This window comes from Calliphora vicina, chromosome 1 (genome assembly GCF_958450345.1).
Source record: "Calliphora vicina chromosome 1, idCalVici1.1, whole genome shotgun sequence".
NCBI lineage: Eukaryota > Metazoa > Arthropoda > Insecta > Diptera > Calliphoridae > Calliphora > Calliphora vicina.
Window position 1 is genome coordinate 125,608,147 of NC_088780.1, and position 16,773 is coordinate 125,624,919.

At 30.6% G+C, this 16,773-nt stretch overlaps 2 protein-coding genes across 4 annotated transcripts; one reads left to right on the forward strand and one right to left on the reverse strand.

Annotated features, from left to right (window-relative positions):
- Nucleotides 1-42: 42 nt before the first annotated feature.
- Brd8 (Bromodomain containing 8) lies at nt 43-3,376 on the forward strand. Of its 3 annotated transcripts, XM_065515761.1 has the most exons (4): nt 43-541; nt 611-800; nt 855-2,213; nt 2,285-3,376. In XM_065515761.1, the coding sequence occupies exons 1-4, from the start codon at nt 155-157 to the stop codon at nt 3,241-3,243; spliced, it is 2,895 nt and encodes a 964-aa protein (XP_065371833.1). In that variant the 5' UTR covers nt 43-154; the 3' UTR covers nt 3,244-3,376. The 3 variants fall into 3 exon arrangements, with proteins under 3 accessions (XP_065371833.1, XP_065371829.1, XP_065371830.1); XM_065515757.1 differs by having other exon boundaries at nt 611-2,213; XM_065515758.1 differs by having other exon boundaries at nt 611-2,213; nt 2,288-3,376.
- A 9-nt stretch (nt 3,377-3,385) lies between these two features.
- Nucleotides 3,386-8,917, reverse strand: LOC135963781 (uncharacterized). The gene is made up of 3 exons (XM_065515762.1): nt 8,353-8,917; nt 6,102-6,302; nt 3,386-3,812 (listed from the first exon to the last, which is right to left on the reverse strand). The coding sequence occupies exons 1-3, from the start codon at nt 8,886-8,888 to the stop codon at nt 3,386-3,388; spliced, it is 1,164 nt and encodes a 387-aa protein (XP_065371834.1). The 5' UTR covers nt 8,889-8,917.
- Between the last annotated feature and the right edge of the window lie 7,856 nt (nt 8,918-16,773).

Sequence of the window (16,773 nt, forward strand, 5' to 3'; positions counted from 1 at the left end):
GAACCTCTGTCAAAAAATACTCGTAAATAAATATCTGGCAGCTTGGTTAATAGAAAAACAAAACTGAAAAACATTTGCGTGCTTGAAAAAAAGGATAAAAATTAAAAAAAATATACAAATAAAGTGTCTGAAAACAGTCAAAAACATTGAATAAATGACTAGTGTACAAGAGCGCTTACAAATTAATCGTACGCCATTAGATAAATGGTCAGTACGGGAACAATTATGCTTGGCCTCGGCCGTCGCCTGTAGTGGTGACCAAAATTGGATGTCTGTTAGCCGTACACTGAAAGTGGTTTGCGGAAATAGCAAAGAAGCGTTGCAGTCACGACCGGCAGATTGGTTTTCTCAAAAAAATTGTGCTGTCCAATATGGCCATCTATTGGAAGACGTTGAAACGCCAAAGCGCAAGAAACGTTCATCTGAGAGTAGTGTATCGTCTTCGCCGGCCACCGTAGAACCCCCCACCGAAGCCATACTCAGGCGTTTGACAGAGGATCGCATGCAAGAAATTAAAATGGAGCTAAGACGAGAACAGGAGGTGAGTTTTGAAAAATATTATTTGTTATAATTTTTACTGTGGATTTATGAATGTCTGTCCTTCCCGCAGGAATATGCCAAATTGTACGCTGAAATCAAAACTATACAGAGTGGACAAATTGGCGATGAACAGCTGCTACAAATCTGGAAAGAATTGGAAAAGGACCAAGAAATGCAGAGAATAGAGGAAATGAAATTGGAAAATCAATTGCGCGAAAGAGAGTTAAAGAAACAGGAGCTTCAAAGAAGTTGGCGAACAGGTACAAATACACATAGTTCATCCTCATCAACAAACTCACTAAAATCATCAACAGATACGACAGCAGTAGATATGGATGTAGAGGAAATAATTGGCTCAGGAAAAACCATCATACAATCGGCCAATAATAATACAGGACAAATCCAAACGGGTACTTCACCTCTGTTGTCGTCGCTCTTAAAATCGCCTACAGCAACAGGTACACCGACAACAAGCATTGTAGTTTCATCGCCTTCTGTACGCAATAATGCGCCCACTATAACAACACTATTAACCGGTGGTTCCATACCAAATCAAAATCAGCCAGCTTTAATACCATCGCATGATGAAGCTGTCCAGATGTTGACAAGACCCATAAGTGGCCCACCCCTGGATACTATACCAACCCCAGCATCAGTTGCACAGAATCTATTAAGCCCTTCACAGTCGGCTCCTACACTTTCAATGTTGTTGGAAAAAAATAAAACCGGTGCACAACAACTGCCAGTAGAAGCTAAAAATACAGATTTGATAACATCAACTAAATCAAAAATTGAGGAAAACACGGCAGTGAACGATTCCAACAATGAGTCCGTTCCCATGGATATTGAAGAGGATTTAACAGCTACTAAAATAGAATCTAATGCAGATCTACAAACTGGCGACATCGATGATACAGATCCCAATGAAGAACAACAGCTGTTGGAGGTTTTTAAGAATATTGGAAACATCGAAGAGCTAGACATCGATGTGTCAGATGTAATAAATGAAGAAGTTGATTTTCTCAAAGGTGTAGACGAAGAAACCCCGCTTGATGAAAATATAGATCTTGAGCCCAAACTAGATGAAAATTACACTGATCTGACGGATGATATAAAAATTTTAAACAATGAAACCACATCAATAAATCAAAATTCCGGGGATTCCGTTGAAAAGTCATTATCGGGACAAAAATCGGCTGAAGGAAAATTGGAAACCGACGGAAATAAGGTGGAAATAATATCGAGCGATGACTCTAATGATAATATTCCACTGGCAGCCGTAGCATCTTTGGAATCTTCTAAGGATCGTTTGAATATGAATGAATCCTCTAATGAGGATTTTTTAAAAGATCAGGTGGAGTCTGCAAATTCAAAAAACGAACTAGATCAAGTAGAAACCGCAAATGAAACTAGTTCTAACAATAGTGTGGCAATTAAACAGGAAAGGTTAGAAGAATATGAAAAATTCAACTCTGAGTCTTCACAGGGGGAAAATGTGACAAATAAAATGTCAGACAAAACTGATCACAAAGACGGTGTTTTTGTAGCACCCATGGTCGAAGACACTAAACACGACAATATTTCAAAAACAGAAAAAGATGAGCCAAAAGAAGAACAACAGCTGGAGGAAAGACAAATTAAAATGGAGACAAAAGACGAACATGGCATGAATGGTAAGTTAAATTTTATTGATAGTGAAATTAATTGAGCAATTTTACAGATTTTTTATTTTTCTCCATTCAAGTAGACTCGTCAAGTTTCCTTGGGGATACGGAAAATAACGAACATCTAACCGCTAACAGCATGACTGTAGAATCGCAAAACGAAGTAGGCGATATGTTGGCAATGCCTAAAATTCAACCTCCACCTTCTATATCAATTGCAGATACCGATGAGAACTCTTCCTCCACAGACATTAGTGTTCAAACGCGTAAAGATGAAAAACTCACCAGCCGGGGACAACGTAAAAGTCCTCATGAAGCAAAGACTGACGACGAAATGCCAAATCATTCGATACAGCAAATGGCGATGCCAAATATTAGCTCGGCCAGCGGCAATCTAACACCACGACCAACAGCTTTGCGTAAATTACGCGATCGCGATCGTTCGGAGAGCCCCATGATCGATGATGACACCACCACACATAGTGATCATTCCACAACAAATCAACGATCCAGGCGACGATATTCATCCACGCCAGTCATAGACAGTATACCTAATTCACCAGCATCCAGTGATCGTGACGAACGCGACCTAAGAACCTCCAAAAAGTCTCTTCTCAGCATCTACAATGTTCTGTATTCAAGTAAATACTCTGCCACACTTCAGAGAGTACTTAGTGACGAGTCATCGGGCCAGAGATTAGAGGAAATATGTCTAAGGTCTATCGATTTTGTAACAATTAAGAGAAATATAGAATCGGGCCAAATACGCACCGCGTATGAGTTGCAAAGGGAAATCCTATGGATGTGTCAAAATGCTCTTATGATTACAAAAACCTCTTCGGCCACTTTTAAAACTATTCTACAGTTTCAACAAGAATGTCAAAGTGTAAGAGAATTTATGGCCAATGGATGTGACCTAGGTCATAGGTTTGATCGAGAAACTCGGGACACTAAATCGAATAGTTCAACGTCATCCTCCACAGGTGGAGGTACCTCAAAGGGACGCAGTGGCTCTAGGAAAAGTTTACGTTTATCGTAAAGAAAAACAATAAAAACTATTAAATTAAAACCTAATTAATAAAACAATTAATCATAGAAAACAAAAACATATATTAATAGAAACTACGTAACAATTAACTAAATAACTAAATACATATAAATATGTACAACAATTTTCTAATCTACTTTGTTAACAACAAATTCTGCAGTCTTCTCGATACAGACGAATGACACACCGCTCTGCGGCCAGGACAAGCATACTGACGCAAACATCTTGACAGCCTCAAGTCACAGTGACATAAGCGTGCCGCACACGACTGTGGTCCACCCCATTCACCATGGTCTATGGCACACAATGGTTTGCCACGATAACATTTCCATACGTACGGCACAAAATACTCCAAATACGATATACAATTACTGTGTTCATAACACTTGTCATGCAATTTACAGCAACGATCAATGCCATCCGTTGGTATGCCATCACCCAAGAAACCACAATAGCAACCGTAACCTTTGTACACGAGTGGTTCGCATCCTGTCGAACATTTGATCATCGAGTATAGACGCAAAACATCACGTTTGTATTTGTTTTGTTTCGATGAATTTCTGAAATGAAATATAAAAATGTATTAGTTCAATTGGTTGAATCATTAATTTCGAATAAGGTATGTGATAAATATGATTTTATTTTTTGTAGATTGTATGGTCCAAATAATATGAAGGTTCTGGCCGACCCCTCTCTAAAATTTTTCTAAGGATTTTAGAAACATGTTCTGTAAAATATTTGGATGATGAATAACGTTAACTGGTGGCACAAAGGCACTGAAGTTTGTAGATGCATTTACAATGGGAAAAAGTTAATTTTTTCAGTTGGCATGTAAATGTAACTATTAAAAATGATTCTAATGAAAAATCGACTTGTGGTCAAAAGGACCACAGATTTTTAAACCTTGAAATCCTGCCGCATCATTTTATTCTGTTGGAAAGTGGAATTAATTCTGTATTTTGTTTCTTCAGAAAAATTAAAACTAAAAAAAATCGAAATGTTTTCAAAGTGGAATTAATATTTGTCAGTTTTAGAAGAAAATCGAAAAAAATCTTTAAAAAACGCTTTATAAGTAAATATCTAGAAAGGGGCAGTGCCTATCCAAGAAATGTAGCTTTAATTTAACGTATAATACAACACTACGTGTGCTTAAATTTCGGAGAAAGGTATAATTTTTTTATTTTATTTATTCAAGTAATACAAAGCCTTCAAGGCCAAACTTACATATTACTTAGCAATAATACCTAAGCGTAGAAAAAAATTAACAAAGTGTTACAATAAATAACACAAATAACTTCCCAGCAAAAAAAGTGAGGAAGAAGATGCAGAATTTTCACAACAAATAGCATGCTTGATGTACTTCCAATTTTGGTGAAAAAGCTATGAATTTTACATTAGCTTGTCATTGGAGGGATGTTGTTCATTTTTGACAACTTTTTACTTAATAAATTCGATGCTTTCGATGCGATTAAATTTCGATTTTAAGGTGTTATTTTAATGTAGGTAGTGGATACCTATATTTTTTGGCATCTTGGATGGAAATATAAATAATAGAAAAAAAGAGATGTAATTGAGCATTTATGAACTGATTTTAATTTAGTTATAAAATTTATGAAACAATGGTTGATTAATTTTAATGATTAAAAAATGTAAAAATTGTTTGTATAACAATTTTTACAGGTTTTAATAAATTTTATAAAATTCAAAAAATGTAGGAAACAATTACATCAACGAAATATTTATAATTCAGTGTCAAATACCCATATTTAAAATCACATCTTCAGAGGTAGAAAAGATTCATTTGCAACTTTAGATGTGATTAAAATGTCATATGTAAAGATGCACTTCCATTATTTTTTGCTGGGTTATTAATCTGAATTTTCTTATTTATAACGGTTCCCCAACCGTAATGTAAAAATTAAAAAGAATTTGAAAAAATCAACAATAATTATAGAAAAAAAACAAACAAATTATTATATTACTCGATTTAAATAATAATAATAATGTGGTAGCATATTTTTGTTAAATTATTTTTTTTTTTAAATTTCCGGTATTTTTAGAAATACCGGATCGTTATAGATAGCGAAGTCCGAAGCCCCCAAATATCTTTCATACATGATTGATACATCAATATATCCGCTATAGGTTGCTATTTAAAATCGGCCCACAAAATTTTTCAACTATTTTTCATAAAGATTTTTTCACAAAATTTTTTTCCACCATAAATTTTTTACACAAAATTAATTTTTTTTTTAAAATTTTAAATTTATTTTTTTTTTAATATTTATCTTAAAGTATACTTCTATGAAGGGTTTATAAGATTTTACATAGCCGAATATAGCACTCTTGTTATTTTTTTTTAAATGTAGAAAAACTCATGAAAATTCACATGTGCTGTTCTTTAAATAGTTGAATTTGATGAACCTGATGTCGTTTTAAGAAGCGTTTAAAAGATAACTATGGCCTCTTCAGACTGCATAACATTAAAAATAGTAGGAATTCCCGTCACATACAAATTTTAATTTGGTTGTTTAGTAAATTTAAAACTTTTTAGGATTATTTGAAAACATTTTAATTATGTAGTCTAAAGAAGACATAATAATTTATGTTAAATCAATAAAAGACGACATCAGCTTCAAAAGATGCTAATATGTAAATATATACAATTTAAATCACGAGTTTTTTGAAATTGGAAAAAAATTAAAATATAAATGTCCAATGTGTTTACTGAATATGATCAAAATTGGAAGACCTAGAGCCAATTTGTTGGTGATGCCTGATAGAATTTATTTCTCAAAATTCTCTATAACGTGTATGTTTTTTATTCAAAATCTCAAATCAATTCTTACCTCATTTGCCATTTTGTTGAATAGCCAAATGGATCGTTGGCTCTGGCTATAAAAACATTTGTATCCATTTCTTTTCGCAGTTGCAGTTCTTCAGCGTTCTCCATCAACGTATTGGTGGTGATATCTCGAAAATATTCATTCGCTTGTCCCTTATTTAGGTCTTTATTTATATCAGCATGCGGGTAATCATTTGCTATAGTTCTGGTAATAATATTGAAAAAGAAAAAAAATATTCAAATCACTACTAGAATTAATTCCACATAAGAAACGAACAAATATAGCGTAAGAATTTGTTATATACTTATATACTAATGTAATTCTCGTTGCCATTTTTAACCATTGTATTTGTGCGAAAGTTTAGAATTTCCCAGGGGCTATTAATGGTGACGTAAATACAATGCAATGTTTTAATACAATACTATTTATACTTTCGGTAAAACCCTTATGGATGGCACTTCCGATTTTAAGTACGATGTTATCGGAAGTATACATTTTTATACCGGATATTAAATATTATTAAATCGATGGTTATATAATTTGTTTGGATGAATTGGGGTCCTAATCAGAAAATTGCTATGTGTCAATCGCAACACTAGTAACGAATTTTTGCCAACCCAACAAAGACTAGCAATAAAGTCAGTTAATACAACCGAAACTATTTTCCCTGTGCAACAAAAACAAATTTAAATTTTAAGTTCTTAAAGAAATTATTAAGATACTTAAAAATTATAATGATGTTATTAAAAAAGCAAATCTAAATGGATAGGCCAACTTTAAAATCAAAACTTGCGTGCTGAATTTATTTTATTTTTTCAGCTGTTTGTGTTTTGACCAGATATTGAAAATAACTAGTCCATATAATCAACAGTTATAACAGTAATTTAACAGTTATAATAGGATTTTTGTTTACATAATTTATTATGACGTTTATAAGTTTTTGTTGTTTTTGTAATGCTTTGGTGAGAGGCAAACAATGTCAATTGTGGTTCATCTTAATAACAGTTACCATTTTTTCACTCTTTTTGCTATTTAAAGTTTATTGGCAGAGTATAACGACTCACAAATTGTCAGGTTATCGCACTTCTTCATATACGAAGCAGGGATGCTTAAATCTTGATTTTAAAATCATAAGTGATAAGATGGTGGAGTACTACACCAGTTCATACGTCGAGTTATAAATGGTACTCCACCAATTACGATTTGAGGAGTAACATTATAAATGTTACTCCACCAGTATAAATGAGTTTTAATGGTCTCTACCAGGGTTTATTCAAATTAAAAGACACGCGGTTGGTGTACTTCACACACGCGCCAGAACGAGTCGCAAAACTGAAAGGTGGTTGGATTAGAGTATCCAAAACCGAAAACCGGTCAACCGGTTTTTTCATCATTGTAAACTCCACCGGATTCGGTTTTTTAAATTTTCGGTTTTTTGGCAAAACGGTTTTTGTAAGACGGTTAACCGGTTTTAATGAAATATATTTTCTAAAACTCATTCAAGCATATTTATGAAAAACTTTGATACCATTTTTAAAAGTATTGATTTATTTTATAAAAAAATTATAGAATTTGACATGTTAAAGAATTCATAATGCTAAATTTCCGAAGATTTAGTACACAATTCTTAACACATTTCCTATTAACGTCCACAAATAAAAATAAATTTAAGGAGACCTTTTTCAGATTAAATAAAAATTTAATATAAACCGGTTAACCGGTTTTTTTGAAAACAAAAACCGGAACCGTTTAACCGGTTTTTTTAAAAGATAATAATCAAAACCGGTTTTTTCAAAAACACATTTTTTCGGTTAAACCGGAAACCGGTTTTTTAAATTTGCCGGTTTTTTGGACACTCTAGGTTGGATGTTTACGAATGTAAACGAATTTTTCTGTTATGACTGAAATTTTTTTGTTGGGGTGAAAAACCATCGGTTATTTCAATCGCAATTCGATTGGCGAATCATTCGATTTGCAATAAATACATACCAATAACAATACTAACACTATAAGTATAACATTATGAAGAAAACTTATAAAGAAATTAAAAATTTACCGGGAATAGTTTTTTTTAGTAATTCCCGGGAACTTTTTCACGATTAGGATCACTACATATCCATGTAATGCCAAAAATATCAACTAAACAATATTCCATCATATACCACATTTCGTAAAAAGTATTAATAATCAAGTATTATAACTCATAGACACACTTATTCACCATTAACTAAAATTAACATTAAATGTTCATTACTTATGTTTTACGGGAATATGTGAATCTGTAATATCACCCTTCCAACCATCCAATCCCATATTTGCCCATGCATCAGTCACATAATTCTGAACAATATTTTCCATTTCCAGCTTCAATAGCTCCTTAAGATTTGTGTCTAAATTATCCACTAACGGAGTTTTTGTCATTTTCAAACGTCTTAAAGTCATGTACGAGTTGGTGAGATTCGGAAATGTTGGCGTTATAAATTCGCGACGATTCATTAATATCAGCGTTTCTGATTCGGGACACTCTTCACTAATTGGCAATTTAAATAGTAACGTTGAAATATCCGTGTTTGCCGTTTCAAAATCATACATTTGTCTCAACAATTGTGTATTATTAGTTATCGAACAGAATGCCTGTTGCATGTCATGCATTATGGTTTCTATCATCGAGGGTGTATTAGGATTTATGGTTTGTTTATATAAATATTCACTTTGCACGCTATAATTTCCATAGACAACGATTACGATATAGTACATGAATAGACATCCTTTTAGACTTGTATTAAACATTTGGCGAATTTCTTTGGTTTATGTTATTTTTATTTAATTTTTTGTTTTTAATTTAAATTTAACCGTTATTGACGTCTTGCTTAGTCGACCGATACGTTTAAATTGAATAATATACAAACAAATTTGGTTATTATGCCACTGTTATTTTTAGTATTTTAAACCATTATTTAGTAATAACTGAATAAAAAATCATCATATTAGTAGCAGTCGTTGTCGTATCTGGTATCTGTGTAGATACGACCGCGGAGTGTGTTTTAAAGTTATTGTATATGTAAAATGTGCACATGATGATGGTGGCAAATATAACTACAAGTGTAATTTATACAGTATCACTATTAATGGTTATTACAAAAATAACTGTTATAAATAATTTGCTTATGAAACCAAATTTGGTTATAGATTCTGAGTTGACAATCTTTGGCCGAATGAGTATTTGAAAGTTATTTATTCGAATGGTTCCAATTCTAAGATACCACTTTATACGAGCACTACCTGACCCCGTTTGCTTCGCAACACCAATTGTAATTTATTATATTCCGTATGTTTTCTGTAAGTATGCTAGTGGTCTTAATCTTACATTATTAATTATTAAGTGACTTTAGATTTGAGGCGTTTATATCAAAAGCTGATTCCATAGATATAAATATTTGGTAAATCACCATAAAGTATGTATTATGTGAATCCAACTAATTCCAAATTAACTTATCTGGGATTCCTCAATTTAGACTTAATAAAGAATAGGTTCATGAACATAGAAATTTAATATTTATCTTTAGAATAAAATAAACGTACTATTGTTCCCCTTGAGTAATTTTGTTAAAACAATTTGTGTACATAATTTCAATTCAATTTTCTTTCAGACCACATGTGTCCAATTTCATGTTTCAGAATTCGTTATAAATTCGTTGAGGATCTTATCCTTTTGCAAAAATAAGAGTATCTGAAAAATAATTTGGTCTTTATGTTCCATTCAGATTGTACTATATTTAAAAAATAATAATTAGTACTTTCGAAGCATTGTTGTAACAAATATAGACGGAAGTAATTTTGAGCTACATGTAAAAATATGCGTAAATTTGCGAATCGTAAGCGATGTTATTTTTTCATTTAATTTCTTACACTAAAATAAATATTTTTCCTTTACAATCAGTCATGTTTAAATAAAAACCATCTTTTGATGATTTTATAATACATAAAATTTAATATCGTACGCGACAGATTTTTCTCTTATAGTATAACCATATGAGGAGCCGCAGAATAAAAGGTACTTTTTTGAAAATTTAAAAATTTTAAGAAATAGATTTTTTCTAGAAGTAAAAAATATTTTAAAAATACGAAAAAAAATCGAAAAAGTACTTTTTGTTCTGCGGCTCCTCATATATATTCTGTAAATATTAGTTTTCGCCGACATCTTAGTCTAAAACATACCAGTTTAATTAAAAAATTAAATACAGTCAGTTTAAACTATCATTTTTTCCCTTAAAATATTGTAATAAGCTCTATCTACATACATATATCTTCACATAGTAAAATTTTATTGTTTTCTTCTATTCAAATCATATTGAATAAAAGTTTCAAGGGTTTTTGTGTTTTCAGTCGTGGTTATCATTCTCGTGGAATTGACCATATGTATCAAACACATTCAGCATTAAATGTTCCAAATTCAGGTTCTAAATTCATTGTAATAGAGATAGCAAAAAGTACTATTCATTGAAAAAGTCATTATTTGTACGAAATGATCACATTTCACATTTGCCTAATTTCATAACTCTAAGTTCATTATTATAAAATATTCAAAAAGTACCATTAATTGCTCCCTTTGGATTCTTTATTGTAAAATAATCAAAAAGTACTAAAAAAAGTACCTATGCGTCTAATTTCCTTGATTCTTTCCTTAATTGTTGGCAAAATTTTAATAAGTTGAATAATTTAGTATGTATATTAAAAAACTACTATTAGTAGAAAAAATACCAATTTTCTTTTTCCCGTCAAGTTAGAAATTTCTAAGTATGTACTCCATTTTTGTTTGTTTTGCTAAATTTTTTGTTACAAAGATATGTCGCAACGACTCAAATCTGTGTTTATGTGCTCAAGAAAACAAATATGTTTTAACAAGTAAGTGAGCTATAATCGGCTGTGCCGAATCTTATATACCCTTCACAAAAATATACTTTAAAATAAATTTTTTTAAATGTTTTTAGGTAAACAAAATTTCATTTTTATTTTTTTTAAATAGTTTTTCAAAATATTTTTTAAAATTTATTTTTAAAAATTGTTTTTTTAAAAAAGTTTTTTCAAATTTTTTTTTTAAATTTTTTTGGAATTTTTTTTTTTAGTTTTTAAAAATAATTTTTGGAAAAAAATTTATGACAAAAAAAATTTTTTGATGAAAAAAAAATTCGGTTAAAAAATATTTTTCCAGATTTTCGTTGCAATACGGATTGTGATAGAAAGGAAATATTGCTACTAATTTGATAAGCTTAAAATGCCCTTTCATCGTGTATATTTAAAAAATCTAAAATACTTTTTTTTATTTTGTTTATGAAATTTGGAACTATTTTTAAGGATTCAAAAGACATCAATTGTATTAATTTTTGATTCACAATTGCTCTACAGAAAAATGTGCTCAAAATGCGCATCTTTATGTGCGTTGAACCACCACAAGGAGTGAAAATTTTTCAAAAAAAAAGGACGCCATTATTTTTAATTGAGCAAAAACCTTCATAAAAATGATGATACCCGAAAATCGAATGAAGTGACCTAGTCACAAACAAACTCTAATATATATAGATATAACTTGTCTGAAAAATTATTTTTCACACTTTGCGAAGAAACACTTCACCTCACCAATAGTACTCCACTGGCACATTAAGAAGAGCATAGAGTAGAAGAAAAAAAGAAGTTGAATTAGTTGCAGCAGTAGTAGTATGAATGAATAGTGTATAAAAATATTTAATAAAATAAAAACCAGTGGCACAGACACTATTGGAGCTGTTTTGATTGTCTGTTTCATTTTAAAGGTGCTTAAACAATTGTTTATACTTCATTGCCACCTCTGGTTGAAGTATGTATTACAAAATATAGTTTAATGTACTCCAATAATAACAATAAAAATAATAATAATAATGATAATAATCATAGTAAAGAAACATCAACAAAAATCAAAAAAAATGCTATTTTCAACAAGTTTAACCGGCTCCATTAAACAATGGAGACGAGATATTTACGGAAATAACCTATTTAATCATTTTATTTATTTAAACAAATTACTAAAAAAAATAAATTATCATGTTTTATTGTTTATGTTTTCTTAAATGAAAATTTGTTTGTTTATTTTGTCATTATTCATTATTTTTTTTTTAATTAAGCCATGAAAATTGTTGTATGTATTTAAATTAATTGTGATTTAATTACAATTTGAGTGTCCTTGTTAAAAATAAAATAACTGTTATAAAATTACACATTTATATGCATTCATTGCCTTCTAAAGCCAATACAAATGAGTTCAAGACCGTTACTTTTTTCAAATGTATTTTTAATTTTAACCCTCTAACACAAAATTTCACGTGCTAAAATTATGAGACATCTCTCACAAAACAGCTGACGGAACAAAAACAAAAAGTCAGAATGCATTTCGACCTTCGAGAGAAATGTTAACAAATCTGTAACTAAAGTCTCTGTTAAATTTAAAAAAAATTATAATTACTTTTTGAGATAATTAATGTTTTTTAATGGATGCCTGTTATGAAGGATTTTAAGAATACATTCCTTGTTAATTCTGCTTTCATCATATCAATTCATTTGTTGTTTATCATAATTGACTGAAAATACTGGATTTATATTTATGTATGACAAGTGTTTAATAGATTTACTCGGTTACGTCATATAAATTCCTGGATACATGTAGGTAAATATACCTTAGCTTAGCCACAGACTGTTAAATCCGCATCTACTGTGATCAGAGTACAAATAGCAATTTATTTAACTGTTCAAATTTGGTGCATGTGTATACAGTGGAGGCCACCAATTTAAGACAAATACTTAAATTTTTTTCATCAACTGAATTTTAAGTGCGATAGAGCCAAAATAAAAGGACCTCTAAGGGTATGAAATTTATTATTAATGTTTCTAGTTTCTGAAAAATGTTTGGAAAAATCGGTAAAACATATATGGACAAAGATATGTGGAAATACGTTGACCCACCTCAGCGAACATCCGCTGTTAAAAACATGATATGACCGAAACTAATGGAACTAAAAATACGAAATTTGGTCCGAATATTTGATAATAATAAAATTATAATGATATAAATGTGAGAAAATATGTTTATTTAAAAAAAAAATTTGGTCAAGTTGTAGAAAAATTGTATGTGTTCATGGTGAATATGTATGAATTGACACAGTCGAATAAAACACACTTGTGTGTTAAAACAGTCCTCATGCATACATATTTGTGGAAATATTTAAAAAAATAATTAACAATTACATGGAATTTAGCAAACAATTTTTGTCTTAAATTCCTGGCCACCACTGTATATGTATATAGTAGTTCATATTATGTATGTAAATATATACTGGATCCTTATAGATAGTGGGGTCTATGTAGAGATGACCCTCTGTCTGTTGAAATCAAATTTCCTAAGCATCCTAATAAGTATATGTGTAAGACATGGTGCATGGGAAAATCACATGTCTGAGATATAACCAAAAAATCTGTACTACATCGATTAGTTGGATAGAATAGTATTTACGTTATAGACAATATGGATATCAAATGAAAGGCATTTCAAAGTCGATTTAACTTCAAGATATATAACGTGTTAGAAATTCGGTTTGTCAATGGGTTGATTTCGGAAAAACTATTTTTAACCAGATTTTGTTAGTAAATCGATATCGTTTTTAAAGTGAGTTCACATATTTTGGTATTCTGTAAATCAAACCCACTTGATTACTTGATTTACTCGCTTTACTTGCGATTAAACAAACCTGATTCAATGTACATATAAAATCGTGCGATTTTTAGAACATCAATTTGCTAATTATTCATTTTTGAAAATCGTTCGATTTACAGAACAGGGGTGATTATGGATATCAAATGAAATACCAAGCCACTTCTCCAATGTATTTATTTTTTTTATTTTAGTCAGCTCAATTAATGTACACAATGTACATATATTACAAGAAGTAATCCTCAATATAAATATGTTAATAATATAATATTAAAAATTACTGGGTTTAAAGATTATTTAGAAATTTTGTTTAAAAAAAAGAAAAATCAATTTTAAATTTATAAAAAGTTTATACAAAAAATTTCCGTACAAAACTGTTTATGAATAAGATCTTCAGTAATTTGGAATGGGTTCGGAAACTCTCATATCAAAGGCTTAGGTGTCAAAAACCAAAGTGGTGAGAATTTATTTGTACAAAAAAAATTTAGGGTGAGAACTAGATACTTCATCAGCTACGTGACTTTTTGATTACAATGAGACTGTATAATAGGTGGTCCAAAGTAGTCATCGCATTGGATTCACATACTGGTTAAATAGCGTCAGTTAACTTACCTAGCTACCTATCTGGTAACTTGATCAGCTACATAACTAGTTACTTTCACATGTACCGGTAGTCAGCAAAAAAACATATCATAAACAGTTAAATAAACGATTGCTTGTAAACAAACCTTCCTCCGACAACTCTCCAATAGATTGCTTCTGGTTGGTAATATAACTACTTTCTAAAGTGCAGTACAAAATCAACGTTTAAAGTGACTTCACTATAGATTACTAAGAGACACAAAAGTGACTATTGACATGGGATATCATGGAGTTTCCAAAAAACCGAAGAATTTCAAAACCGCGGTTTCGGTTTTAAAAAATTTAAAACCGATCGGTTTCGGTCGGTTTTGTGATAATATATTAAATATCAAGTGTTTTTCAAACAAAATCAGTTGATAATATAGGCAAAGCTAATAAATTTGAAATTCAAACTTGATGGGTGTTCAAGAGGTTAAAGGAAAATTGGTACATTTTCTTTTAATTGTACTTTTTTAATACATATATTAAATTAGTTAGCTTATATACATTAAAGTTGGCTAATATCCTTCTCAGTAAAGAAATAATCAAGAATAGTGTCTCAATGGTATTATGATACCAAAAAAGGAGAACTAAATCAAACTAAGGAGTACTTTTTCGTTCTTCAAAATGGTAATTTTTGAATTTTCTACAATATTGGACCTATAATCAGAAAATTACTTTGATTTCAAACTTGACGGGGGTTCAATTGTGGAAAATTGGTACTTTATCTTCTAATAAATTATTTATTATTTAATTCTAATAATACGATACGAATAATGAAACTAGAGACATGTTATCCTGAATTATTATTAATTCACAAAAGGAGACTTAATAGTACTATTTCTTTCTTCTAATTGGGGTAGCGAAGCGCACCAGGTCAGCCAGTACTCCATACTTTTATTGGATATTTGAAAATAACTCAGCCTTTGTTAAAAACACTTTGCATTCTTTTTTTTAAATTAAATAAATAAACAGTCATTTGAATTTTAATTGTCAGTAAATACTTGGATGAAAAAGTTTGTTTTTCATTTCTAAATTTTTAATTTTTCTACTGAAAATAGATTAAAAGTAAAAACCGAAGAATAATTGTCTGTTTCGGTTTTAGGCCTTGAAAAACCACGGTTTCGGTTTCGATTAAAAAAATATACTGTATGAGAATTATATCAAGACAATGTGTATAAAACCAGTTTGTACGAATTACCCACATAACATTTACAATGACTACACTCTAGATTACTTTAAGACACATAAGTAACAATTGTCTTCACGCTAGATTACCTTGGATGTATAAAGTAACCAATTATCTTCGTTCTGCACTAAAAAGAGCACATACTTGTCAAATGACCCAAAATATATAATTGGAGTCAGCCAAGTGATCAGTCATTAGTGACAATTACTGTCTATAAGGGATACATTGACTACTTGCTTAACTACTGCTATATATAGGCGGTTGTCAGAAAATTTCTAACAACCGTTTGAACTTACTTTGGAAAATAAATCATAGATTGCAGAAAACGGGTAATTCTCCACACTTCTTTCAATTGTAATTTGGAAAAATTTAGAAGAAAAAAAGTCAGGCCAAGGCACTGCACTGATGAACAATTTCAAATTGTTTGTTTCAAATGATTTGACAGTTCTGGCAATATCTAACAAGGGATCTGGCAATTTTTGCCATACAAGAATCTCACAACAACTGACAATTTTTGTTGGCGGATAAATTTATTGCCTGCCAGTGAAATTGTAAGGTTTTCTTACAATCGTCTGAACTGACTGCTGTCAAAGAGTCGGCAAGGGAATATGTACATATATAGTCATTTATAGTAAGTTTGTCATTTCGTTTGTAATTTCCACATTTTTACGAGTAGACAATCAACATTGTTGTCGATGCAGAAAACGTAAATTTTAAATACCGTTGTTTATGGACCTGAACAGGGGAAAAATGGTAAAAAATCGAATTTTTAATTTAATTGCGATTTTGATCTTGAAGATGAAGTTTTTTTGATTTTATATGTTCAATTTTTTTTTGTTCTTTATGACAAGGGCTACAACTTTGCCTCAGAGAGTGCATGACTATGGGCAAAACTTTTTTTTTTGGTATTTTATCACGTACTGGTGTCCGTATTTGGTTATATTTACATGACTTAAAAAAATTACACACAGTGTTATTAGACAGTATGTTCTTAATTATAATTTCTCTGTAATTTGACAAGGTTGTAATTTGATATACCTGGTTGATTGTACCATGGGTTAACGGACCATAATTTATCCTTAACGGAACAGCCGATGATCGTCTTTGTTGTGTTAAGTAAAATAATT